This window comes from Herpailurus yagouaroundi, unplaced genomic scaffold (assembly GCF_014898765.1).
Source record: "Herpailurus yagouaroundi ecotype Mexico unplaced genomic scaffold, PumYag 77, whole genome shotgun sequence".
NCBI lineage: Eukaryota > Metazoa > Chordata > Mammalia > Carnivora > Felidae > Herpailurus > Herpailurus yagouaroundi.
The window spans coordinates 160942-185922 of NW_024412388.1; the positions used below are offsets into that span (position 1 = coordinate 160942).

General features: G+C 63.9%; 1 protein-coding gene across 3 annotated transcripts; it reads left to right on the forward strand.

Annotated features, from left to right (window-relative positions):
• Nucleotides 1–1638: 1638 nt before the first annotated feature.
• Nucleotides 1639–22415, forward strand: AGRN (agrin). Of its 3 annotated transcripts, none has more exons than XM_040457853.1 (38): nucleotides 1639–2511; nucleotides 3149–3196; nucleotides 7678–7893; nucleotides 7967–8191; nucleotides 8278–8502; nucleotides 8670–8876; nucleotides 9949–10167; nucleotides 10243–10437; nucleotides 10530–10730; nucleotides 10818–10966; nucleotides 11057–11162; nucleotides 11929–12045; nucleotides 12128–12292; nucleotides 12476–12619; nucleotides 12724–12848; nucleotides 12924–13029; nucleotides 13110–13463; nucleotides 13544–13681; nucleotides 14122–14249; nucleotides 14381–14495; nucleotides 14581–14700; nucleotides 14834–15190; nucleotides 15379–15571; nucleotides 15742–15957; nucleotides 16376–16497; nucleotides 16692–16826; nucleotides 17041–17137; nucleotides 17232–17396; nucleotides 17517–17628; nucleotides 17855–17866; nucleotides 18084–18200; nucleotides 18347–18539; nucleotides 18621–18708; nucleotides 18943–18966; nucleotides 19662–19694; nucleotides 19942–20166; nucleotides 20650–20753; nucleotides 21099–22415. In XM_040457853.1, the coding sequence occupies exons 1-38, from the start codon at nucleotides 2364–2366 to the stop codon at nucleotides 21254–21256; spliced, it is 5802 nt and encodes a 1933-aa protein (XP_040313787.1). In that variant the 5' UTR covers nucleotides 1639–2363; the 3' UTR covers nucleotides 21257–22415. The 3 variants fall into 3 exon arrangements, with proteins under 3 accessions (XP_040313787.1, XP_040313796.1, XP_040313803.1); XM_040457862.1 differs by having other exon boundaries at nucleotides 13128–13463; XM_040457869.1 differs by lacking the exons at nucleotides 18943–18966; nucleotides 19662–19694 and having other exon boundaries at nucleotides 1640–2511; nucleotides 13128–13463.
• The last annotated feature ends 2566 nt before the right edge of the window (nucleotides 22416–24981 follow it).

The window sequence follows — 24981 nt, forward strand, 5'->3', positions numbered from 1 at the left end:
CCCCCCCCCCCCCCCCCCCCCCCCGGTTAAGAACATGTTTATGTCACAGAGGAATACATCGTCGGGTGGAGGGACTTTAGGGAGAGTCCAGTTGGAGGCTTGGTGGGAGTTGAGGCACTAAGACACCTGTTGGTGCCCTGGGGTGGTGTTACTCTGGATGAGTGGAGAATTGGCACCAGGAAGGGCTTGTTCCAGGGCAGAGGAGCCCCACAGACCTGAGAGAGGACGGAGAGGAGACCTAAGAGTGACCAGGGCGGCACTGGTGGCTGTGGCAATAGCGGTTTGGCCGGAAGGGGGACCTGCTGACTTCACTTACAAATAACCCTGCAGAGTCCTAAGTGCAGTGTGGGTGTAGGTCTGAGTGAGTGGGCGGGTACGTGAGTCTGTGGAGTGTGGGACTATGTGTAGATGGGTATGATTGAGCATGGGGGTGGGTGGGGGAGCACTGGTGCAATTAACATCTTTGCAGTTGGGATAGGGACCAGAAGGGGTCCTAGGATGGGGCTGGGGGGGGGGGGGCCTGATCCCAAGTTGAAGAGGGACCCACTGTGCCTTGGAGGCCAAGCTTCCTCCCCCTCTCTCCTCAGAAAGGGCTGGCAGACTCTAAGAGAGGGACAGAGGTCACTGCAGAGACTCAAGGGCCTGCGACCAGGTCCAGGCTGGAAGGGGCCAGCCGTGGTGGGTGTGGCAGTGGGCGCTTAGGGGTTTCTCCCAGAGGACTGTGGGACGTGAAGGGATGGGAGTGCAGGGCAGTGAAGGTGTTGGTCATAGAGATCGCCACCAATGGGATCCTGGCTGCGGAGGGTGACTGGTGTGGATGGTGGGGAAGGTACGCGACCCCTGCCCCCCTCCCTCCCCAACCCGGCAGGGGCTAGGAAAGGGGCGTCCTCTGGGGGCGGATGTGGACAGGCCTGACTCCGGGAAGGACCAGGCCCCCCCCCCCCCCCCCCCCCCCCCCGCCCCGGCCCGGCTGTGACGTCACGGCCCTGACGTTCCCTGGTGGCCTCTGGGGGGCGCTCCAGGCTGGTGGGACGGCGCCGGAGTCCCGCGATTATTTGCATAACACTTCTTTACAAGAAACTCATTTGCATGTTCCTCTCCACGGCCGGAAGGGAGGTGGGGGGCACGCGGGTGGTCTGAAGTGTTGCCACCAATTCCCGGGAGGGTGGGCCCATCTTGCCCCCTCCACCCTCCACGTTGGGCGCAGCCCGCTCCCCACCTGAGCGTGTACCTGGGGACCCTTCCCCCACATGCGCGCGCCAGGGCGGGGCCAGCACAGGCACACGCGCCCGTAGCGTAGAGTGGGGGCCTGCGTGCGGGCCTGAGCCCCGCTGCGTGCGCTCAGAACGACCCTCCGGCCCTCCGCCGCGCCCTCGGCCGCTTACGCACGCGGTACGGCCCAGCGCAGCCGGGTGGGCGCGGAAGGGGACCCGCCCCGCCTCTGACCCCGCCCCACACCTCTGGTTCCGCCCACCCGGTTCCGAGCCGGGCCCCCACCCCCCAACCCCCGCCCCGCCCCGGCACCTGCCTCCTCTCCCCCCACCCCTGTTCCTTCCCGGCCCCGGCCCCGGCTCCCACCTCACCCCCCCACCCCACCCCCCACCCCAGCGCCCCTGCCTGCTCCTGCTGCTGCCCCCGCCCGCCCTCCCGTCCTCTTCCGCGAGGTCCTCTGCGCCGTGAGCCACGACTCCCCACGGACACCGGGGTCCCCGGAGGCGGCTTCCTTTGTCTCTGCTCCCCGCCCTCCCTCCGCGGCGCCCCTCGCCCCTCACTCACCGCCCCAGCCCCGGCGAGGGCGACGGAGCCGAGGCGCGGCCCTCCGCGCACCCGCTCTTTATTCTCTGCCGCCCGCTCGCTGCCTGCGCCGCTCCCGCCTCTGCTGGGGACCCGAGACCCTCCGCGCCCGGCCGCCCGCGCCTCCCCACGGGGTCCCCGGGCGAGGGCCCGCTCGCCGCCAGTACCCCTCGGGCCGGCCCTTCCGGGGTCGCCCGGCGGGCGGGACCGGGGGCTCCCGGGGGCTCCGGGAAGACTGAGCACGCCGGAGAGCTGCGGGCACCTACGACTACCGGGCTGTGGATACAGGGGGTGGCCGCTGGCGGGCCCTCAGTTTCTCCTCCGCCTCCCTCTGAGCCCACATTTGGGGTGCTACTCCGGGAGAATTTTGCCCATCTCCCATTATGAGCCTCAAAGGCTGCGGAGGTGTCCTGGCTCTCTGGGCTGTGACCGGCGTTGAACTTTGAGAACAGAGCTGCTGTCCGCTGCCCCAGGGGACCCAGCATGGGAGGAGTTGCCCCGAAGAGGCCCAAGGGCACCCCTTGAGCGACCCGCTCACCCTGAGAGTGGGGGCTGAGGAGCCCAGGGCCATGCCTCCACTACCTCTGGAGAGGGACCCGCGGCAGCAGCGCGGGGTCTCCCTGCTGGTCCGGTATTTCATGATCCCCTGCAACGTCTGCCTGATCCTGCTGGCCACCTCCACGCTGGGCTTCGCCGTGCTGCTTTTCCTCAACAACTGTACGTGGCTGCGGGCATGGCCACCCCCACCCCTCCCCCCCGGGGCCGGCTCCTGTGACCCTCCTTCTGCTGGCTGAGTTCCCCTGCCTCAGCCACCAAAGAGTGGGGGAGAGGCAGGGTCAAATAGAGGCGACCAGCTGAGAGGTGGCTCCGATGGGCCATCTGCATCTTTTGGGCATCAGGATCAGGATGAGTCATTCTCTGGACCCCTGGGCCTGTCAAAGCTTGTCCTTGCGTTCATGGGGAGCTGACCCTCACCCTGAGCTGCAGAGACGACTCGTTCTGGGAGCTGGGGAGGAAGGGAGCGGCTGAATGCACTGGAAGTGGGGGCTTTGGCAGGGCCCGGGGCTGGGCCCCTATGGGAATAAGAGGCTGCCCACACCCCTGCTGTTGGAGCCCCCTGTCAGGTGTCCAGCCACACAGCTGAAGAGGCAGAGAAAAGCAAGGGCCTCTGCCCTTGTCTGCCCACAGGCTTTGGCCAACCCTCAGGGCTCAGAATGGGGCCAGGGGTGGGGGTGGGCACGGGCATAGAGGGCAGGTGTGGGTGTGCAGGGGTGGCCCCTCCAGACTGGGCAAAGGGACAGCTATGGCAAAGCCCGCTCAGTGAGGCCTAACTCAGACATTTGTTTTCTTCCAGACAAACCTGGGACCCATTTCACACCAGCACCTCCAGTGCCTCCGGACGGTGAGTGAGTGGGGGGCCTCCGATGGTGACAGGCTGCACTTGGGAGACTGTGTCTAGAGGGACAGTGGCACTCTTGGGGATCAGGAGCCATTCTTAGGGTGTGCACACCAGACGTATCAGGTGTATCTGGAACAGATGAGGCTGGATGAGGGAGCCTGGGTCCTTCCTGGGATATCACAGTGGTGGACGGGCAGAGGGCGTGTCGGGTCTGGAGTCCTTGGGCCTGGCCCTGTCCTGGCCAAGGGCCATCGCACACAGGCATGTCTCCAACTTCTGTGGGCCTTGCACTTCTTGGCCAAAAATTGGGAATGAGTCCTGGGGCCGGCAGGTTGTAAGATGGGTCAGACAACATGTGCAGAGCAGGGGGTGGGTGTGAAGGACCAGTGACTGAGGAGGGATTGGGGGGCCTGTCCCTGAGACCGAACAGCCTGGGCTTGGCCTTCCTGACCCACTTTATGGGCTGGCCTCCCCGAGAGGCCTGCTAGTCTGTAGGCCACTGTAATTTAGCTAATACGGGAAGGGGAGGGGAGGAAGCTGTGGATGCCACCAGAGAGGGCGGCTTGGGGTCCCCTCCTTGGGTGGGGACATGGAGAGCTACCAGGTTTGCTGTCAGTACTGGGCCCCCTGCTGGGCAGGTGCCTGGCCACGTCCACAGAAGTCACACGTAGGAGGGTATCCGTATATGGGATGGGCTGTGGGACAGGGTCCTGGAGCTGTCTGGATTTAAAGGCGAGGCTTGGGTCGGGAGGCACCCTCCCCTCTCCCGGGGTCCCCAGTCTCCTCTCCTAAAGCGTGAGAGCTGCGTCTCTGCTTTACACACACCCTGGTCTTCCCTGCAGCCTCACGCGTGGGCCCCCACACCCACACTCTGGTCCTACTGCCCCCTTGGGGACAGCTACGTGCCACGGCCGTCATCATCCCTCCGAGGCACACACACTGCGTACTTGTGGCCATGGGCAGGGCTTGGGGTATCCAGTCCATCCCCCACCCGAGACCAGGAGAGGAGTTGAATATACTCACTCCAACCGGCGGTTATAAAAAGCCACTGCCGCCTCCAGCATGGCACGCGTGAGGGAGCCCTTGGGCGTGCAGGGAGCAAGACTGCGCGGGGAAGCTGAGTGGCCGAGGAAAGGCTCCTGTAGGAGTCTAGCCTGGGGCGAATGCGGCAGGACACGTGGCTCGTGGGTATATGGGTGCCCTGCCTGCATTTATGAGGGGCAGTTTATGGGGTGATTAAGGGCTAATACAGGCGTGGCTCGAGTGGTGCCTGCCACATGCAGGGCACGGCTGTTGTGATGAGCTTGCCAGCAAACACGTGTGCACGTGTGTGTGCTTGTGCGTGTTTTATGTCCAATCAAGAAACTTGTCTTGAGCCTCTGTGATTCCCTAGACCCGGGGGGCGTGGAGAGCAGACATGGGGACGGGCAGTTGTGGAGCTGTCTCAGGGCTACGCGCGGGAGCAGCTCTCGCCTGGCCTGAAGGCCTGAGCACGGGTCCGGGGAGGGAAACCATTTCAGCCTGGCCAGGGTGAGCGCCGTGAACTCAGGCTTCTGCTCTGCCCACGTCACATCACCAAAGGCTGTAACTGTGCCGGGAGCCGCGAGATCTACCCCCACTTTGCAGCCAGGAGATGGCCCCGGGTGAACCGCCACTCTGACAGCGGCGTGGGCTCCACAAAGTGGTGGCAGGTGGGAGCGCTGGGGCTGGACCCGCCTGTGTGACTTGGGAGTCAGTGCGGGAGCCTGAGCTTGATGGCCCCCAGAGGCACCCTGGCCTCTCCTCTGCCCTCAGCCACCTTCAGTCCAACAGCTGGTTCCAAGGACCCTGTCCCCGAGGCGTCTCTGGTCTCTGCCCCCAGCCCCCTCACCTTGCAGCCCATCATCCTCCCTCCACCTGACCCAGTGCCCCAGCCTTGCTTATCACAGGTTAGCTGCCATTGTCAACACCACCATCGCCCACTAGTAGCTATCTTGGGGGGACAAAGCAGAACCCTGGACTGTGGAGGGAGGGTGCAGGTCTTGGTGGGCAAGGAACGTGCTGGTCATCCAGGCGTAGATGTCTTTGTCCAAGGGGTGGGAGCCTTGGAGCGGTCTGGCTGGACCGAGGGTGATCAGACGGAGAAGAGGTCTCAAACCAAGGGCACAGACACACGGCAGGCAGCCCAGGAACCAGAGGTGTGATGAGGTGACGACCAAGTCTTTGCCACAGGGTCCAGTACTCTGGAAGAGACCTTGGTCGGTAGGTCCAGTTGAAGCCAAACAAAACGGGCCGCTGGATATCAGCAAGTGCCTGTGGATTCTGCCCGGGGGGTCCCGGGGGCCTTGGGCAAGGAAGATGAGAGGGAGGTGCTAGGGGAGAGTAGATGGAGTTGGAGGGAGACAGAGAGTAAAGAGGGCTTGCGGGTAGACAGGATTTGAGTTTGGTTTGAGGCGGGACAGAGCGGGGTGCTGATGTAACGACAGTTCTTGTTACGGTCCGCATAGAGCTACGTGCTGGGCGCCCTCCAAGCCGCTGCAGATATTGGCCCCACGGTAACCCTGGGAGGCAGGTCCCACTGTCCCCACTCACAGAAGGAGATACTGAAGCATGGCAAGGTGATAACTTGCCCACAGCCGCCGGGCGGGTGAGTGCAGAGTTGGAGGCAGCCTGGCTCTGGGCTCTGCAGGAGCAGGGGCTCAGGTGAGGTGGGGAGGAGGAAGACAGGAGTGTCAGTGGGAGGGGAGTACAGGTGGCTGCAGGGACTCCAAGCTGGGGGGTCCCTACCGGCCCCGCCCTTGCCTCAGGCCTCTGTTCACTCAGCCTGTGTGGGGTGGGGGTAGGGATGCCCAGTCAGACCCGGAGGAGCCTGGGGTGGGCTGTTGCTGTGGCAACAGATGGCTGCAGCTCCCTTTGGGGCCCTGCCCTCCCCGGAATGGAGGTGCTTCCCCCTCCTGCCCCACTTCCTGAGCCTGCTGGGAGGTGATGGGGGGAGCCACCCCACCCTCTGCACCATAACTTATTAATGATAATTGGAACCGATTAAACATTCATCACGTCTGAACAGCTGCAGCCTATATCGGGCCTGCACTCGTGTGGGCGTGCAGTCCTGGTGGGGGTCCTGGTGGGGGTCCTAAGCAGTCAGCCTACCTGGGTCTTCTCAGGAGGACATGTCTCTGACGGCTCTGGGCTTAAATGTCCGAAAGCCTTCATTCCTCCAGTCCAAGGGACTGTGGTCCCTCACCGGTGGGGTCAGGAGCAATACTTCCTGGGGCTGCTGTAGAGAGTAGAGGTTCGGCCACAGGGTGTGTGCTGGGCACACAACAGTTTTTAACTACAGGGTTAGGAACTGAAGTGTTTGAAGAGGAGGGTGACAGATCTGCAGAGCCCCTGTGCTCAGCCTCCCAGAGGAGGTCACGGTGGAGAGTATTGGGGGGTGGGCAGCAGGACTGGGGAGGAGGGTGAGGACATTTACTGAGATGGAGGCCGCAGAGGACAGACGGGGGAGAGGGAGGTGTGTGAGCGCCCGAGGGACCTCAGAGAGAGACCCCGTCAGCTTTCAGCTGGGGAGGCCGGGAGGGTGGGAGGGCCAGGAACCCTGGAGAAGGCCCTACTGGGAACACCGTAGCTGAGGGACCCAGAGAGGTGTGGAAGGTTCGCAGGGTGGGCCGAGAAAAGCCCGAGAGGCAGAGCTTACGTGGAAAAGATGTGGGGAGAAAGGAAACCTGAGGGGAAGGCCTGGGGTCGGGGCCCCAGGTTCCCGGCCAAGGAGGGGCCCAGAGCCAGAAGGTGGAATGTGTGGCCTGACCCCGGATACTTCCCCCACACCTGCCTTAACACCAGGTGACCTCAGGCCGGAGGTGGCAGGGGTTGGGCTACTTTGGGACCCTGGAGCAGCTGCCCCCAGGAAGGGGCCAGGACCGGGGCTCTGAGGGGTGGGTCATGGGTCAGATGAGGGGCTTTGATTCTGACGTGGAGGCAGGGTGGGTTCCTGAGCAAACCTGGAGCCGGTTCCCTGTGATGTTGTGCCGGGGGTTGTAGGTGTGTGGCTCTGTGTGTAGGGTCCCCACGGAGGTGGGTCAGGAACAGGTGGACTTGATTCCTGGTGCTGGTGTGAGATCTGGGGGATGCCCCCCTCCACAGCGGTGGGGTTTGGGGGAGGGGGGCAGAGAAGGTTCTACCATGAGGAAAGGCCCTGGGGCTGGTGGCGGGGGCGGGGGGGGGGGGGGGGGGGGAGTGTGGTGGGGGGGGCTGGAGAGGGGGAGGGAACGGGTCCTGTCAGCGTGCACGGGTGCGAGTGTGCATGGCCGCGATGGACACACATACGTACGTCTCCGCGCGTGCCAGCGCGGACGTGTGTGGACGTGTCCGTGGGGCTAACGAACGAACACACTGAGTGCATCGTGAGGTCTCTGCAGATGCGTGGACGTTGGAAGTGTGCACCGGGGCCCGGGGGGCCGGCAGAGGCCGGGCCCTGACCTTCCCTTCTCCCGTCCTACGCCCAGCATGCCGAGGAATGTTGTGTGGCTTTGGCGCCGTGTGTGAGCCCAGCGCGGCAGGTTCCGGCGGAGCCTCCTGTGTGTGCAAGAAGAGTGCCTGTCCGGCTGTGGTGGCGCCTGTGTGTGGCTCCGACGCCTCCACGTACAGCAACGAGTGTGAGCTCCAGCGGGCGCAGTGCAGCCAGCAGCGACGCATCCGCCTCCTCAGCCGCGGGCCCTGTGGTGAGTGCGGGCTCTGGGCGCTGCCCCAAGGGCAGAGGGGACGGCTTTGTGACCCCACCCCCCACCCCCACAGGCTCCCGGGACCCCTGCTCCAATGTGACGTGCAGCTTCGGCAGCACCTGTGTGCGCTCAGCAGACGGGCAGACGGCCACGTGCCTGTGCCCGGCCACCTGCCGGGGGCCCCCTGACGGCCCCGTGTGTGGCAGCGACGGGGCCGACTACCCCAGCGAGTGCCAGCTCCTGCGCCACGCATGCGCGCGCCAAGAGAACATCTTCAAGAAGTTCGACGGCCCTTGTGGTGAGCCCTGCCCCTGTGCGCGTAGCATGACTTCTGCGTGTGCGTGCACGGCCCAGCACCCTGACCTCCGCCCTCCTGCCCTCTAGACCCTTGCCAGAGCGCCCGCAGTGACCTAAGTCGTATCTGCCGTGTGAACCCACGCACGCGGCGCCCTGAGATGCTGCTGCGGCCAGAGAGCTGCCCTCCTCGGCAGGCACCCGTGTGCGGGGATGACGGGGTCACCTACGACAACGACTGTACGATGGGCCGCACGGGAGCTGCCCGTGGCCTCCTCCTCCAGAAAGTGCGCTCCGGCCAGTGCCAGCCTCAAGGTGGGTGGCCGCGGGCGGGCCCAGCCTTGCCGCTCTGTGTGTGTGACCTACATCCCTGCCGGTCCCCACACTCTCCTGCGCTCCTCCCTGGTGCCCACTCACCACCTCCTGTACGAGTCCCAAGGCGGCACTCTGGCCGGTCTGATCCCCTTGCTCTGCCCTCCCAGACCAGTGCCCAGATGTGTGCAGGTTCAACGCCGTGTGCCTGATCCGCCGGGGTCGCCCCCGCTGCTCCTGTGACCGCGTCATCTGCGACGGGGCCTACAGACCTGTGTGCGCCCACGACGGGCACACCTACGACAGTGACTGCTGGCGCCAGCAGGCTGAGTGTCAACAGCAGCGCGCCATCCCTGCCAAGCACCAGGGCCCGTGTGGTGAGCACCAGTGGGCGGGGCCCACGCTGCAAGCGGGCTGGTCCTGCATGGGTCCCTGCCGGCTGTCATCACACACCATCCGCATCCTGAGTCACACTCCTGCTGGGGTCCTGGACGAGAGCCGGTGACGGGGGAGGCCTGGCCGGGCTACTGTCTGTCGATAGGCTCTGGGGCGGTGGCTTCTGTTCGGAGGGTGCCGGGAGTACCCAGCGGGGAGTGGGCGGAGCCGGGTGCCCGGCTCCCTGGTGCCTGCGTGGGGCCGTTCCGCCCTCCAGTCCCCTGGGCCCCGTGCGGGCAAAGTCTCAGTCAGGCTCAGGCTGCGTGGGGGCGGGCCGTGGAGGGTGGAGACAGCATATGCTGCTGTGGCTCTGCCAACCCCCACCCCGTGTCTGTCAGTCGGTCTGTCCGTCTTTCCGCTCTCTCTCTCTCTCTCTCTCTCTCTCTGCGCCTGTCTTCTCTCCTCTGTCCTTCCTTCCCTCTTGGCTCCGCCTCTTGTGTCTTCCAGCCTGACCTGGCAGGATGAGGTACCGCGCCTGCCGCCAGGAGCCCACAGCCCGAGGTCTGCCCCCGGCACAGCAGGGAGGGGGGGTGGCTCGCTGCTGCCTGGCCTTGTGGTCCTCAGAGCAAGTGGACAGACACCTCCTCCCCCTTGTGGCCCTGGGTGTGACTGTGGGCCGCAGACTCCTCCCCGCCGTGGGGAGAGAGCCCCCCTACCTGTGTGGGTGTCCCAGGGCTGTTGGTGGCCAGGGGTCAGTGACCCGGATGGCTGCATAAGCCTGGCCTTCCCTCAACCCACGGCAGGGGGGGCAGTCAGGAAGTTCCTGCGTCTTGGGGGCGGCCCCTCCCTCCACTCACGCAGGGGGCCGAGGCTGTTTGGGTCTGTGTCCCTGTCCGCGTCTGTCGTGTGTCTGTCCCTTTCTCTGCTGTGTCCTGAGCATTTCGGCCCTTCTCCCAGTCCACCTCCCCTCTGCTGTCCCCACCCTGGGAGAGGGTCTGCTGCGTGGAGCTGGGGGCTTTGTGCATAAGCCCGGGGGAACAGGTGGAGCTCACTGGGTGCCTGTGTCCTCCCCAGACCAGCCCCTGTCCCCGTGCCTTGGGGTGCAGTGCCCGTTTGGGGCAGCGTGTGCTGTGAAGAACGGGGAAGCTGAGTGTGTGTGCCAGCAGGCGTGTTCGGGCATCTACGATCCTGTGTGTGGCAGTGATGGCGTCACGTACGGCAGCACGTGTGAGCTGGAAGCCACGGCCTGCACCCTTGGACGGGAGATCCGGGTGGCTCGCAGAGGACCCTGTGGTCAGTGGCGGGCAAGTGGGTCTTGCTAGTGGGTTGTGGGTCCTGGTCGCCGTGGTGACGGAGCCCCTTCCCTAGACCGCTGTGGGCAGTGCCGCTTCGGAGCTCTGTGTGAGGCTGAGACCGGGCGCTGCGTGTGCCCCTCCGAGTGCGTGGCCCTGGCCCAGCCTGTGTGCGGCTCTGACGGGCACACGTATGCCAGCGAGTGTGAGCTACACGTCCACGCCTGCACACATCAGATCAGCCTGCGTGTGGTCTCGGCTGGACGCTGCCGTGAGTGGGGCCGTGGGGGCCGGCAGGCTGTGGTCCTGGGTCTCCCCCTCGGCTGGGGTCCACTGACCTCCGCCTGGCTCCGCCCTCCACAGAGACCTGCGGAGACACGGTGTGTGCCTTTGGCGCGGTGTGCTTGGCCGGACGGTGTGTGTGTCCCCGGTGTGAGCGCCCCCCACCCGGCCCCGTGTGTGGCAGTGACGGTGTCACCTACCACAGCGCCTGTGAGCTCCGAGAGGCTGCCTGCCAGCAGCAGACGCGGATCGAGGAGGCCCGGGCAGGGCCCTGTGAGCAGGGTAGGCTCGGGGATGACCGGCAGGGGCTGCCGTGCGTGCACCCGCCTCAAACAGGACCCCACGGGTGACCCGGCCCCCTCCCCGCAGCCGAGTGCGGCTCTGGAGGCTCTGGCTCCGGAGAGGACGGCGAGTGTGAGCAGGAGCTGTGCCGGCAGCATGGCGGCGTCTGGGACGAGGACTCGGAAGACGGGCCCTGCGTCTGTGACTTCAGCTGCCAGAGCATCCCGAGGAGCCCCGTGAGCAACCCCCGCCCCCCAGCCTCCCCCGGCTCCGGGCGGGCCACGGGGAAGTGGCTGTGGCCACCCACGCTGACCCCGCCCTTCCAGGTGTGTGGCTCCAACGGGGTCACCTACGGCACCGAGTGCGAGCTGAAGAAGGCCCGGTGTGAGCTGAAGCGGGAACTGTACGTCGCGGCCCAGGGAACCTGCCGTGGTGAGTGGGCACACGGGCTCCGTCTGGGTGTGTGTGGCCTGTTCCCTGTGTGTGAATGTGCTTTGGTGTGTGTGCACACACGTGTGAGGCATGTGGGTAGGCACGTCCCCGTGGGCGCTGCGCGTGTGCCGTGTGGGGCGTGCGCGCACGTAAGTGTTTTAAATGTGCGGTGTTGGCGAGTATTCGTGTTTGTGTAGTTGCACACGTGGCCGTAGGGTGCCTATCAGTCAGCAGGTGCACTGAGCACCCACTGTGCGCCAGACTGGGCTTTGGTGCAGGGAGGCCGCGTGTTAGGGAGACCCACGCTCTGGACACTTTGTTTTGGGGGAAGACTGATGGTGATCCAGTAGATACGTCACGTTTATGTACTTCTACGTGTGCACGAGTGCTCGTGGGTGTATGCGCGTGGACTCCTGCACGTGTGTGCACATGCATGTCTGCGGGGTGTTTGAATGCACGTGGTTTGGGAGGAACGTTGGCAAATGTGCACACGTGCGTGTGTTTGTATGTGTGTATGCCAGTCTGTGAAAATGTGCTACCCTAAGCGTGTTTGGTTCCGGTTGTGTGTGTACATACGTGACCTTGGGTGTTCTGCATGCTCTTGGTCCCAGGCGTCCGGACATGTTTTATAAGTGGTGTGGTCCGAGCCCCAGGTACCCAGGTCCTGGTGGGAGTTGGCATCAGGGGAGGTTGAGGCGGAGTGGCCAGGCCCAAAGTGGGCATCAGGCAATGCGTGACATCTGAACCCTCTGCCCCCTTCCTGCAGGCCCCACCCTGGCCCCGCTGCCACCTGCAGTTCCCCCGCACTGCACCCAGACCCCCTACGGCTGCTGCCAGGACAACATCACTGCTGCCCGCGGTGTGGGCCTGGCTGGCTGCCCCAGTGAGTATTTGACCCCAACACTGACCCCCAGCCGGGTGGAGCCATGTAGCTGCAGTGACCTTATCCTGCCCTGGCCTTGCAGGCTCCTGCCACTGCAACCCACATGGCTCCTACAGTGGCACCTGTGACCCAGCCACAGGCCAGTGCTCCTGCCGCCCAGGGGTCGGGGGCCTCAAGTGTGATCGCTGTGAGCCTGGCTTCTGGAACTTCCGTGGCATTGTCACCGATGGCCGGAGCGGCTGCACTCGTGAGTGACAGGGGCGACGGTCAGTTCCCAGGTGGGCACTCCCACCTGTCCACCTTGTCACTGTGTTCCTCGTCTCACCTGCTCAGACCCTGGCCTGATCCGCACCAGGCAGGAGCTGGGCTGGGCTCTGGAGCCAGTGGGGAAACCAGGCGTGGACCTCAGGTTCTTCCCCCTGCCCCCCAGCCTGCAGCTGTGACCCCCGGGGTGCTGTGCGGGACGACTGCGAGCAGATGGCAGGGCTGTGCTCATGTAAGCCTGGGGTGGCGGGACCCAAGTGCGGGCAGTGTCCGGACGGCCACACCCTGGGCCCTGCTGGCTGTGAGACAGGTGAGGGCCATGCCTGGCACTGACCTTGGCTCCCTTTGCTGGGGGTGGGGCCGTCATAGGGGCCAGGCCTCCTCAGCCAGCAGGGCCCCCCGTGTCTGCCCCAGACTCCTTGGCACCCGAGACCTGTGCTGAGATGCGCTGCGAGTTTGGGGCATCCTGCGTGGAGGAAGCTGGCTCCGCACACTGCGTGTGCCCAACACCCACCTGTCCAGAGGCCAGTGCCACCAAGGTGAGGGGTGGGGCATGTGGAAGGTGGTAGGAGAGGTGAGGGGCCTTCCCCCAGCATCCTTGCCCTGTGCCCCAGGTCTGTGGGTCGGACGGAGTCACCTACGGCAATGAGTGCCAACTGAGGACCATCGCCTGCCGCCAGGGCTTGGACATCTCTATCCAGAGCCTTGGCCCATGCCAGGGTGAGGCCCAACCCACCGCCCCAGAACTGACCGCGAAGGCCTGACACTGGGCTGACCACCTGACCCAGCCCTCCACTCAGACTCTCTTTTTCTTGCAGAGGCTATTGCTTCTGGTGCCCGCCCAACATCTCCTGCACCCGTGGCCACCTTGGGGCTCAACGTGAGCAGGGCGCTGCCGCCCCCACCCAGCGCCCTCCCCCTGACTCCCGGCAGTACCCCTCACAGCCGGCCCACTCCCCGACCCTCACCGGGACCTTGGACCACTGCCCGCATCCCCAGGACAACCACGAGGCCCGTGCTGACCATGCCCCCCACGGCCCCTGCCACAGCCCCCAATCTCGCCACATCTGCCTTTGGCGAATCCGGCAGTGCTGATGGGAGCGGCGATGAGGAACTGAGTGGTGACCTGGAAGCCAGTGGGACGGGCTCAGGGGGTGAGCATGGGCCCAGGGATGTGGGGGACAGGGCCCAGGAGGGCCACCCCTGGGGCTAGGCTTAGACTGTCCTTTCCCAGGACTCGAGCCCCCTGAAGGTGGCAGTGCTGTGACCCCTGGGCCACCCCTGGAGAGGGCTTCTTGCTACAACTCGCCTTTGGGCTGCTGCTCGGATGGCAAGACGCCCTCGCTGGACACAGAAGGTTCCAACTGTCCTGGTGAGTGGGTAGCCGGGGGCTGGGGTGGAACGTGAATGGTGGCCTGGACACAGCCAGGAATGCTGTCTCCCCCCCACCGCAGACAGGAGGCCTGTCCAGCAGGTGGGCCCTCAGGGTTTACAGTCTTCTGGTCTTGGCACACACACGTGCGTGGTCTCGGGGCTTCGGTGTAGGCATGCACACGTGTGGCCTCGGCCCTCACGCACGTGTGGGTGCCTAGGACCCCGTGGCTAACTTCTTTCCTGTTGCAAGCCGGCCTCGGGCACTGCTCCAAGAAGTCTGCCTGGTAACTGATGCCAGCCCTGCCCCGGGTCCCCACTAACCTCATGATCATCTGACTAACCACCACCTGCCCTGCACCCCGTGTGGCTTGCTGCTGGGGCCTGTGCCCATGGCCAGCTCAGAGGCCAGGCAGGGCCTCACTGCCCCCTCCTCCACAGCCACCAAGGCGTTCCAGGGTGTGCTGGAGCTTGAGGGAGTCGAGGGGCAAGAGCTGTTCTATACACCGGAGATGGCTGACCCCAAGTCAGAGCTTTTTGGGGAGACCGCTAGGAGTATCGAGAGCACAGTACGTATGGGGCCCACAGAGCAGGGCTGCACTTCCCTCCCGGGACAGACCCAGAGAAGGGCTGCAGCGGGAGGGCCTGACAACCCGGCCTGGGCAGCTCCCCGGAGCCTTCACCCGCTCCGCACCCACAGCTGGATGACCTCTTCCGGAACTCAGACGTTAAGAAGGACTTCCGAAGTGTCCGCCTGCGGGACCTGGGGCCTGGCAGCTCAGTCCGAGCCATTGTGGACGTGCACTTTGATCCTGGTGAGTTCCCTACCCTGGGCCCTCCCAGGAGACAATAGGGGCGCTGTGTGGGGCTCCACCGTGCTCAGTGTCCCCTCCTTCTCAGCCACGACCTTTAGGGCACCCGACGTGGGCCAGGCCCTGCTCCGGCAGATACAGGCCTCTAGGCGCCGGTCCCTGGGGGTCAGGCGGCCACTGCAGGAGCACGTGCGCTTCATGGACTTTGGTGAGTGCCCAGTCTGGCCAAGTGCTGTGGCTTGCCTGTCCTGTCATCCCCTGCGGCCCCGAGGACCCTTGTCCCTGCTGGCCCTCCCTGTGCTCTGCCTTCTGGGTATCCTGACAGTCTCCGTAACCCTCAGACTGGTTTCCTGCGTTCTTCACGGGAGCCACCACGGGAGCCACACCTGCCGCCGCCACGGCCAGGGCCACCACTGTGGCCCACCTGCCTTCTGCTGTGACCCAGCGGGCCCTCTACCCCAGTCACACAAGCCGGCCTGTTGGCAGGACCACAGCCCTGCCCACGACACGCCAGCTCCCCACCACTGCCCCCCGTCATGTGCCTGGACGCCGGCCCTTGCCCCCAGGCACCCGGCAGCCACCAAGGCCCTGTGACTCCCAGCCCTGCCTCCACGGAGGGACCTGCCGGGACCAAGACTCAGGTGGAGGCTTCACCTGTAGCTGCCCAGTGGGCAGGAGGGGAGACACCTGCGAGAAGGGTAAGGGTTATTCACACTGGAGAGAGGCAAGGGGCAAGGGTCGGGGCTGCACCAAGCCACCGTCAGGAGTTGGGGGCTAGGCACCCCTGAGCCGGACACAGGGCTGGGGATCTCCAGTTGGAGGAACACGCGGGGTGGGGCCAGGGTCTCCTGCACCCTGCAGCCGGTCCCTCCCCGTCCCCCTGCAGCACTGCAGCCCTCACTGCCAGCCTTCGGAGGCCACTCCTTCCTGGCCTTCCCCACCCTCCGTGCCTACCACACACTGCGCCTGGCGCTCGAGTTCCGGACGTGGGAGCCACAGGGGCTGCTGCTCTACAATGGCAACGCCCGGGGCAAGGACTTCCTGTCGCTGACATTGCTGGGGGGCCGCGTGCAGCTCAGGTGAGCACGCAGGGCTGCCTAGGCCGGGGTGGGATCAGGGCCCGGGCATACTGGGGCCGGGGTGGTCAGGAATGGAGGTGAGGCGGCTCAGGGTTAGGGTGGGAGGCTGAGGTTGAGCAGAGGACCTGACTCCTTTTCGCTGTGCTGACCGCCTGCTCCCCATCCCCCAGGTTTGACACAGGTTCGGGGCCCGCGGTACTGACCAGCTCAGTGCCTGTAGAGCCTGGCCGCTGGCATCGCTTGGAGCTGTCTCGGCACTGGCGCCGGGGTACCCTCTCAGTGGATGGTGAGACCCCTGTTGTGGGCCACAGCCCCAGTGGTACAGATGGTCTCAACCTGGACACAGACCTCTTTGTGGGCGGCGTCCCAGCGGACCAGGCTTCCGTGTGAGCATCAAGGAGGGTGGGGTGCCCCTGATCCTGGAGCCCTGACCTTGGTCCTGACCCTTGACTCTTGTGGGTGGAAGGGTGAGCGTGGATGATGGCAATGACCCTGATTTGATCCTGATCCTGATTCTGTCACCCCTGGGGTGGCATCCCTGAGGACCAGGAATGGTCCTGCTGGCTGCTGTGTTACCACCAAGGAGGGGCTAGGCTGGCCCTGACCTTCCACCTTGAGCCTTGACCCTCAACCCACTTCTTGGTTCTGTCCTCTTTGTGGGACTAGCCATCTTGTGAACATCAGAGGGGCTGGGGCTGGGGATCCTGGCTGACTGGGGGGCGGGGGGCAGTGTCACAGGGGGCTGTGAGGGAGGATGCCTTTGGTCTCTGGTCTCTTGACGCCTGACCCTCATCTTGGCGGCAGGGTGCTCGAAAGGACCTCCGTCAGTGTTGGCCTCAAGGGCTGCATCCGCCTGCTAGACATCAACAATCAGCGGTTGGAGCTCAGCAGCTGGCAGGGGACAGTAACCCGAAGCTCTGGTGTGGGTGAGTGCAGGGACCACCCCTGCCTCCGTAGGGCCCCGTGCCAGGCACTGCAGGCTGGTCTGTTCCCCTGTCAGTGCCCACCCGGCCGCTGTGGTGAGGGTGGAGCCTGGGCCGGGTGCTGGGGCAGGGGGCACAGCTGTGTGTCTGTGGGCAAGGGTTCAAGTCTCCTGGGACCCCTTCCTGTCTCCTTCCAGGTGCAACCTGTAGTGATGGCGAGAACCCCTGTGAGCCGAACCCTTGCCACGGGGCAGCCCCTTGCCGTGTGCTGCCTGAGGGCGAGGCCAAGTGCGAATGCCCCCAGGGACGAGGGGGCGCCCTCTGTCAGACAGGTGGGAGCACTGGGCTGTCAGGGCTGGGAGGAGGGTGGGGAGGAGGGGTTTTGCATTGAGCATTAGGGTGTGGGTTCGGTTTGGGGTTAGGATCGGAGGTCAGGCTAGTGCTAGGGCTTGAGTTAGCCCTGGGGCGCATAGATCAGTGGGGTTCCAGGGAACCCCCGGGGTCAGGGCCCAGCCCCCTGTGTGACTGCTCTCTTGTCTTGCACAGTCTCCAAGCAGGATTATCCCCGGCCCTTCCTGGCTGACTTCAGCGGCTTCTCCTACCTGGAGCTGGAAGGCCTGCATACGTTTGCGCGAGATCTAGGGTCAGTAGGGACAGAAGGGGTGGACGAGGGGGAAGCGTCCTGCCAACCCCGTCCAGCCATTGAGACGCCCCCACCTGACCCCGCGTGACCCCAGGGAGAAGATGGCGCTGGAGGTGGTGTTCCTGGCCCGTGGCCCCAGTGGCTTGCTCCTCTACAATGGGCAGAAGACAGATGGCAAGGGGGACTTTGTGTCACTGGCGTTGCACGATCGATTCCTGGAGTTCCGCTATGACCTGGGCAAGGGGGCAGCGGTCATCAGGTGCATCCTCTTGGGTGGGCGTGGGGGTGAGACTGGGGACACTCGGCAGTGTCACTCAGGCTCCTGAGTGGGCAGGCTGGCAGGGCCCAGAGCCCGCTCACGGTACCCCCTCCTCACCAGGAGCAAGGAGCCAGTGGCCCTGGACACCTGGACCAGGGTCTCACTGGAGCGCAGTGGCCGCAAGGGCGCCATGCGTGTCAGTGACGGGCCCCGAGTGCTGGGGGAGTCCCCGGTGAGTGTCCCCGGGGCCATGGACCTCCCACCACCAACACCCCTGCCTCCTTCTTCCTCCTCCTCCTGGGAGGCATGGCAGCCCCCACCCCACAGCTGGCTCTCACTGAACTGTTTTCTCCCCCGTCTGTCCTGTGCCTCTGTCTGTCTGTCTGTCTGTCTTCTTTCTGCCCTCACTGCTCTCTGGCCCTTGCTCTGCAACCCCCACCCTGCTCTTCGGACACCAGAAGTCCCGCAAGGTACTGGTCTCTGCTCTCATCCTGCTCATTCACCTTCTAGAGTAGCCCCTACCCCCACTAAGTCCCCACATCGGCCGTGTTTGTGTGATTAACTGCCTCCTTGGCGGGCTGGCGGGCGAGGGGGGGTGGATCACTGCGGGCCAGCGGGGCTGCTGATCTGGGGCTTAGCATCCCTGTCCCTGCCCAGTGAGCTCCCTCACCCAGCACCTCCCCTCAGGTGCCACACACAGTCCTCAACCTGAAGGAGCCGCTCTATGTCGGAGGGGCTCCTGATTTCAGCAAGCTGGCCCGGGCAGCTGCAGTGTCCTCCGGCTTTGACGGCGTCATCCAGCTGGTGCGTGGGGCAGGGGCAGGGGTGGTGGCGTCGTGAGGAAGGGCCCACCCGTCCCAGAGTTGCCTCTGTCCCGGGGCATCCCAGGGGCTGCCATGGTAGGGAGGACACCCGGCAGGACGGAGGTTCTCCACCTCTTATCTCCCTAGGTCTCCCTGAAAGGCCACCAGCTGCTGACCCAGGAGCACGTGCTGCGGGCAGTGGACGTCTCGTCTTTCACACACCACCCTTGTACCCAGGCCTCGGGCCACCCCTGCCTCAACGGGGCCTCCTGCCTCCCTCGGGAGGCCTCCTATGAGTGCCTGTGTCCTGGGGGCTTCTCGGGGCTTCACTGCGAGAAGGGTGAGCGCTGCTTGGCGCTTAGCTGAGGCTGGGTGGGGTGGAGCCCCGCCCGAGGTGACCCTCACCCCGACTATCTCTCAGGGCTGATTGAGAAGTCGGCAGGGGATCTGGATGCCCTAGCCTTCGACGGACAAACCTACGTTGAATATCTCAATGCCGTGACCGAGAGGTAACGTGCCGCCCGGGAGCTGGGCACCTCCTCTGCCCTCTGTTGTGTGTCAGGTCCTATCTGTGCGTGCTGTGCTGGGTAGGATGCCCAGACCCTCCACAGCCACCCTCAGCTTTGTGGCCAAGAGGGGAAGGCCCAGCGGCCCCCCCCCCACCACCTCCCCCCCATCGACTCGGCCACCCACCACCTTCCTCCACCCTCCTTTCTCACCGCCTCTGTCTCTTTGTTTCCAAGCGAGCTGACCAATGAGATCCCAGCGTAAGTAGCACCTTGGCCCCCATCCCTGCCTTCACTCTCACCCATTCTCAGTTCCTCATCCATTGGCAGCATGCCCCTTGCCCCACCCCCACTGAGGGCAAGGGCGAAACTTTCCACCCTGGTGGAGGAGAGTGGGGTTGGGCTGCCGTTCGTGCCGTGGAAGGGTTAGTTCCCTAGCTTGGCAGTGGGAAGATCCCCATTCCCAGGACCTGTGCTGAAGCCCAGTCACCACGTCCACCCCAGCAGCCACTGCCCTTGACAGAGGGCCCCAGCAGAGTGTGCACGTGTGTGTGCGCATCAGAGTACCTGTGTGTCTGAGTATGTGGATGCACACGGGTCCGTGTGCGGCGTGTGTATGTCACGTGTGTTTGGACAAAGGCCTCTCCCAGGCGGGTGAGCCCTCGGTCTTCATTCCACGCCACCCCATGCCTCACCTGTCCATCTTTGGCCTGGGTCATGCCCGCCAGCCCCACGTGTACCCACATGTCACTGCCCCGGCTCTGTGGTGGGAGAGCCGATTCCCTGGGGTCCCGTGTACCTTCCGTGCGTGCCGGCTCTCTCACTCTCCACTGCTGGGAAGGGGACATGGGGTGGGGCTTCCAGGTCGCCCCACACAACCCCCCCCCCCCCCCGACCCTGCACTACAGCCTGTCTGTCCCTTGCTCACCTGCTTCCCCTCTCTTCCGGCTTCTAAGTCCTGAAGCTCCGGATTCCGGGGCCCTCCCCAGGTGAGCAGTGACATCCCAACCCCCCGCTGTCTGTCCACCTTGCTCCTCTGTTTGTGTGTCTGCCTGTCCGGCCCCCTCCCCCACCGCCCGTCTCTCGGCCTGTCGGTTCCGTGTGGTTGTCCGCCTGCCTGCCCGTCCGGTCGCCCCGGTCTCATCACAGCTGCTGTCATGGCCCTTGCCCTCCCGCCTCCCCCATCCCATCCCAGGATGCCCTCCTGGAGGCGCTGACCAGCCTTCTGCCCCGCAGTGAGAAGGCAGTGCGCAGCAACCACTTTGAGCTGAGCCTGCGCACAGAGGCCACACAGGGGCTGGTGCTGTGGAGCGGGAAGGCCACAGAGCGGGCTGACTACGTCGCTCTGGCCATCGTGGATGGGCGCCTGCAGCTGACCTACGACTTGGGCTCCCAGCCCGTGGTGCTGCGTTCCACCGTGCCGGTCAACACCAACCGCTGGTTGCGGGTGAGGGCACACAGGTCAGTGAGAAGCCCGGGGCGCGCCAGGAATAGTGGCGGGCACTGCCTGGACTTGCCCAGCCAGGGCGCGCCCGGTCGCTTGTAGCCAGGGCACAGGCTTGAGGTGGGGGCAGGGCTAACTCACCCGAGGTCACTGCCAGTGACGGGGGGAGGGACTGGAACACACGGGAGAGGCAGTTATGGCCAGGGGACCCCTGATCTGAAAAGAGAGTCCCTGCTCTACCCAGATGCTGTTTGGAGACCTGTCCATACAGCCTGAGCCTGGGCCATCCCTTTAGCAAAGTTTAACCCGCAGGAGGCTCCCCTGCGCTAGCCACAGGGTGCACTCCTGGGGATCAGTGCCACCCATTCTGGCCCCCAGGGGGGATGGCAGCGGGCCCGGGGCAGGGCTTCTGGCGAGAGGGATTTGGGGGCTCAGGATCTAGGGGTGGCAGGGTGTGCCCTCTGGAACCACCTGAGGGCCTCACCCCACCACACCCCCAGGGAACAGAGGGAAGGATCCCTCCAGGTGGGCAATGAGGCCCCTGTGACTGGCTCTTCCCCGCTGGGTGCCACACAGCTAGACACAGACGGAGCCCTATGGCTGGGTGAGTGTTTTGGGGGAGGCCAGGGAAGGGGTACCCAGGGGTCTCAGAATCTGAGGGAAGACCTCATCCCTTGGGGCTGGCAACTCAGTGCCATCTGAGTCACCCATCCAGGACAGCCGACCCACTGGCTGGGATAGTCCTGTCCCCTCTTGTCTTAGGCCCTGGGCGGTTATGGGGCCAGGAGAAATGCTCCAGCCTCCTGGCCACGTGGCCCCCCAGGGCAGTGACAGGCCTCAGGTAGCTCACCTGTCCTTTTCAGTACCCGTGGGTCTGTCTGCTGCCTAGCGTCCCAGACTGCCCATCCCCGTGTCACAGTCGGGTGGCCTTCCTTCTGTCTTCTTGCAGGTGGCCTGGAGAAGCCGCCCATGGGCCAGGCCCTGCCCAAAGCCTACAGCACAGGCTTTGTGGGCTGCCTCCGGGATGTAGTGGTGGGCCAGCGCCCACTGCACCTGCTGGAAGATGCTGTCACCAAGCCGGGGCTTCGGGCCTGCGCCGCCCCGTGAAACATACGCCACAGCCCACCAGCCACCCTGCTGTCATTATTTTCTATTTTTGTAAACTCATTGCTTTTTTGATATGGTTTTCTTGCCTGTATGTTGGCCAGAGGGACTGCCGGACCGGCCTCCCTACCATCCAGACAGACAAGCTACAGAGGCAAACTCTGTGTCAAGGGACTTGCAGGGGGAGGTGGTGCAGGCAGCCGGAGGGCTTGACTCCAGCGCTAGTCTCAGGACGTTCCTCTCCACCTCAGGCCACTGTGTCCCGGCCCCTCGTGCTGTGCCTCCCCTGTGTGTCCACCGGGCCTGTGTCCCCAGCGCAGGAAGGCGCTGCTGGGGCTTGAGGGGGCCTTTCCTCCTCGCAAGCCCTCAGGGGCCTCCTCGGTTCCCACTTGAGCTGCTCCTGCCCTTGGCGTGTGCGGTAGGCCGGGGCTAGCCTCGAGCGCAGACGGGCCCCTCCCAGGCCTCCTGTGCCAATACTGTGACTTAGAAGCAATGTTACTGTTGGGGCTATATATCGTACCCTTCCTTCCCGCTATGTCCACCAGTCCCAGAGTGCTGGAGAGCAGAGGCCAAGCCCAGGCCTGGTCAGGGCACCTTGGCCCTTAGTTGGCCTGCCTGTCCATCCAGCCACCCTGGACATAGCTGTGTCCCCTCCCTGATACCCCAGGTCCCATGAGGAGTCCTGAGAGGGAGCAGGACCGCTGTGTGATGCGGTTGATGTCCGCTGCCTGCTTGTGTGGGCAGCCGGCATCCCCCTCTCAAGGATGGATGTTCGGGCCTGACCACCCACCTTCATGCATTGATTTTATTTGACACGTGGAGTGACAGGGCCGTCGTTCTTCCTGTCCTGGCCCAAGGGCGGCTGAGGACTCCACACGGCAAACTCCCTCTCAGGTCCTGGTGTGAGGGTAGTTGTCATTGTCCAAGAATGACCAGGGGTCAGCCGAGTGTCTGACCGAGGCCAAGGGGTGGGTGTAGAGGCAGCAGAAAAAACCGCAACGTTACGCCGCGTCCTACCTGTCCCCCCCACCCTCCCCTCCGTGGGGGTAGCAGCCCCAACACCCCCACATCTGGGACTGTGTCATGTTACTAACTCCGGTCTGTGTCTGTGTCTGTGTCTGTGTCAATCACCGTGAATTAAAGTCTGAACACTTTAAAAGAATTGCTGGCATCTGTCCACACCAGACATTGTGCCTGAGCCCTGCCTGGCCCGGTGATCACCCACCTGGCTGGCTTCTGTCCCATGGCTTCTCATTCAACTGTATGGTATAGCACAGGCTGCAAGTTCTCTTAGGAGGCTCTGGATGAAGGGGGGTGCCATGCACTGGGGATCAGGGCTGGTTTTCACAGAGTGCTGGTTATGATGGGGGTAGGGCCATGGAGGCCAGCCTTGGATGTGACACCTTGCGGGCAGCAACCCCCGTGTGTGCGCGTGTGTGTGCATATTTGCACATGTCATCTACGTGCACATGTCATCTATGCGTCTGTGAGCACAGGATGGGAAGGAGGACTGTGAGGAGAGGGGGCAACGGGGTGGAGGGGCAGGGTAGGTGGGGAGGGAAGGAGGGGGGCCTGGGGGTCAGCCAGGGTGGGTGGGTGGGGCGGGCTGCCCTTTCCACTGGCTCAGGAGGGAGGGCAGCCGTTGGCCCTACTGTGAGCCCTAAGCAGGAAGCCTGAGCCATGTTGGTCCTGGGGAGCTGTGACCGACCAGCCCCCCCAGCTGCTGAGAGCCTCTAATGAGGAACGGGAAAAAGGGAGAGTCGAGTGGCTTTCCCTCTGGAACTCCTGACTTTTATTAAAGATAACTAAATGTTCTTTTTTTGTTTTGCGTTAATAGAAAAAAAAAAACCCACAATGAATGTAAGAAAAAAAATACCCATACACACAGGACCCGGGTGACCTATTAGCCCTTGGGCATTCACATTTTCATCCGTTATTCTTTCACTGTTTTGTTCAGGAGACGTGTATGGAGTAGATGCTGTGTTCCCATCACCTGGTCACCTGTCAGGTACTGGGGATGGAGGGGAGGGAAGCCCTAAACCCCCAGTGCTAGGGAGGGATTGGCAGGTGAGATGGAGGAAAGGAGGGTGGGACTAGCCTGGGGCTCCGTGAAAGTTCCAGGAGGCCTGGTGCTCAGACCCTGGCCTGAGGATGAGCAAGTTGCTGGAGCAAGGGTGTAAAGGCCTGAGGTGGAAAGAGAAAGTGCAGGGCCAGCCCAAATAGCTGGAGGCCACACATGCAGGACCGTGAGGCCAACAGCCAAGCTGGTAGGAACAGGCGAAGATGGACAGGACAGATCTTGGGGGGGTTTGAGCCGGCGTTGCTCGGACTTCATGAGAAGGGCTCCTGATGTGTGAGAGAGTGCTGGGACCCAAGTACTAATAAAAAGAAGAGGGGTGAGGCACCTGGGTAGCTCAGTTGGTTGAGTATCTGACTCTTTTTAACTTTTTTTGAGAGAGAGAAAGAGTGGGGGGGAGGGGCAGAGAGAGGGAGACAGAGAGAGAATCTCAAGCAGGCTCCACACTGTCCTGCTGGAGCCCGCCGAGGGGCTCGAACTCACAAACTGTGAGATCATGACCTGAGCCATAACCAAGAGTTGGACGCTTAACTAACTGAGCCACACAGGTGCCCCCAAGCATCTGACTCTTGATTTCAGCTCAGGTCATGATCCCAGGGTTGTGGGATCGAGTCCCACGTTGGGCTCTGTCCTGACAGCGCGGAGCCTGCTTGAAATTCTTTCTCTCTTCCGCTGCCCTTCCCCCACACATGCACACATGCTCTCGCTCTCGCACTCTCTCTAAAAAAGAGAAGAGAGGGATTTGGGAGAAGAGTGGATAGGCCTGGGCTGGGCTGGGCAGGGGACACTGATGGAGGCCCTAGGGCGCCTGGGTGGGCACCAGCCTGATTTCATGTGGAGGGGCCGGGCTTGAGGAGCTGAGAGCCACCTGAATGGAGCCCAGGAAGCCATGTAGTACCAGGTGGGAGGGGTGCTGAACTGAAGTCCAGCACATAAGGGAGCAGGTGGACTGCTCTGGGCGTCGAGTGAGGGGAGAAGAGGACCTCACACCAGGAGGTTAAGGAGAAGGTGGGCCGGTGAGGCCGGGAAGACCAAGAGTGTCTGGGAGCTGATGCTTCCAGAAGGAGGGGGCTCTCGGGGTAACTGCTGCTGAGGGTCAGGACCCGCAGGTGGCCAGGTGAGGTGACCTGGGTGAGTGGGAGAGGAAGCATGGTAGCCAGAGCTGACCTGCTCTCCACATTGGTGCGTAGGGATCTAGGAACAGGGGTTGGAAGCTGCAGAAGTTTCCATGCTTTGGTGTACCACTCCTGAAAAGGTGGCAGAGGGGAGTTGAACAGGAGAGGGCCCCAAAATTCCGAACGAGGGAATCTCAAGGTTGAGAGCCCAGATAAATTAGGGTGGTGCTCCCCCGCAAGGGGCTTATGAAAGGTGGTTTGGCCAGTGGGGGCAAGAAACAAGCAGACAGGGGGCAGCTGTAGCAGAAGCAAAGACTCTGAGGTGAAGGGGGTGTCAGCATCACGTAGGACGTGCGGAGACTGTCTGGTGTGAGTGGCAGAGGTGGAGGGGGGCGAGGGAAGCCCCGTTAGGTAGGAGGGGTTAGAGGAAGATGCGGTTATCACAGTGGATCCAGTAACCCATCCTCCACCTCAACACTTCAGGGGTCTCCTCCTCTGGCTCCGAGTCCCCTCCCCCCACTCCCCATGAGGGGAGC

Excerpts from the sequence above, each read along its gene's own strand:
- AGRN (XM_040457853.1), top strand. The coding sequence starts at position 2,364 with ATGCCTCCACTACCTCTGGAGAGGGACCCGCGGCAGCAGCGCGGGGTC. Across the intron at positions 8,192-8,277 it reads GAAGTTCGACGGCCCTTGTG|ACCCTTGCCAGAGCGCCCGC; the intron begins GTGAGCCCTGCC and ends CCTGCCCTCTAG. Across the intron at positions 18,201-18,346 it reads TTGACGGCGTCATCCAGCTG|GTCTCCCTGAAAGGCCACCA; the intron begins GTGCGTGGGGCA and ends TTATCTCCCTAG.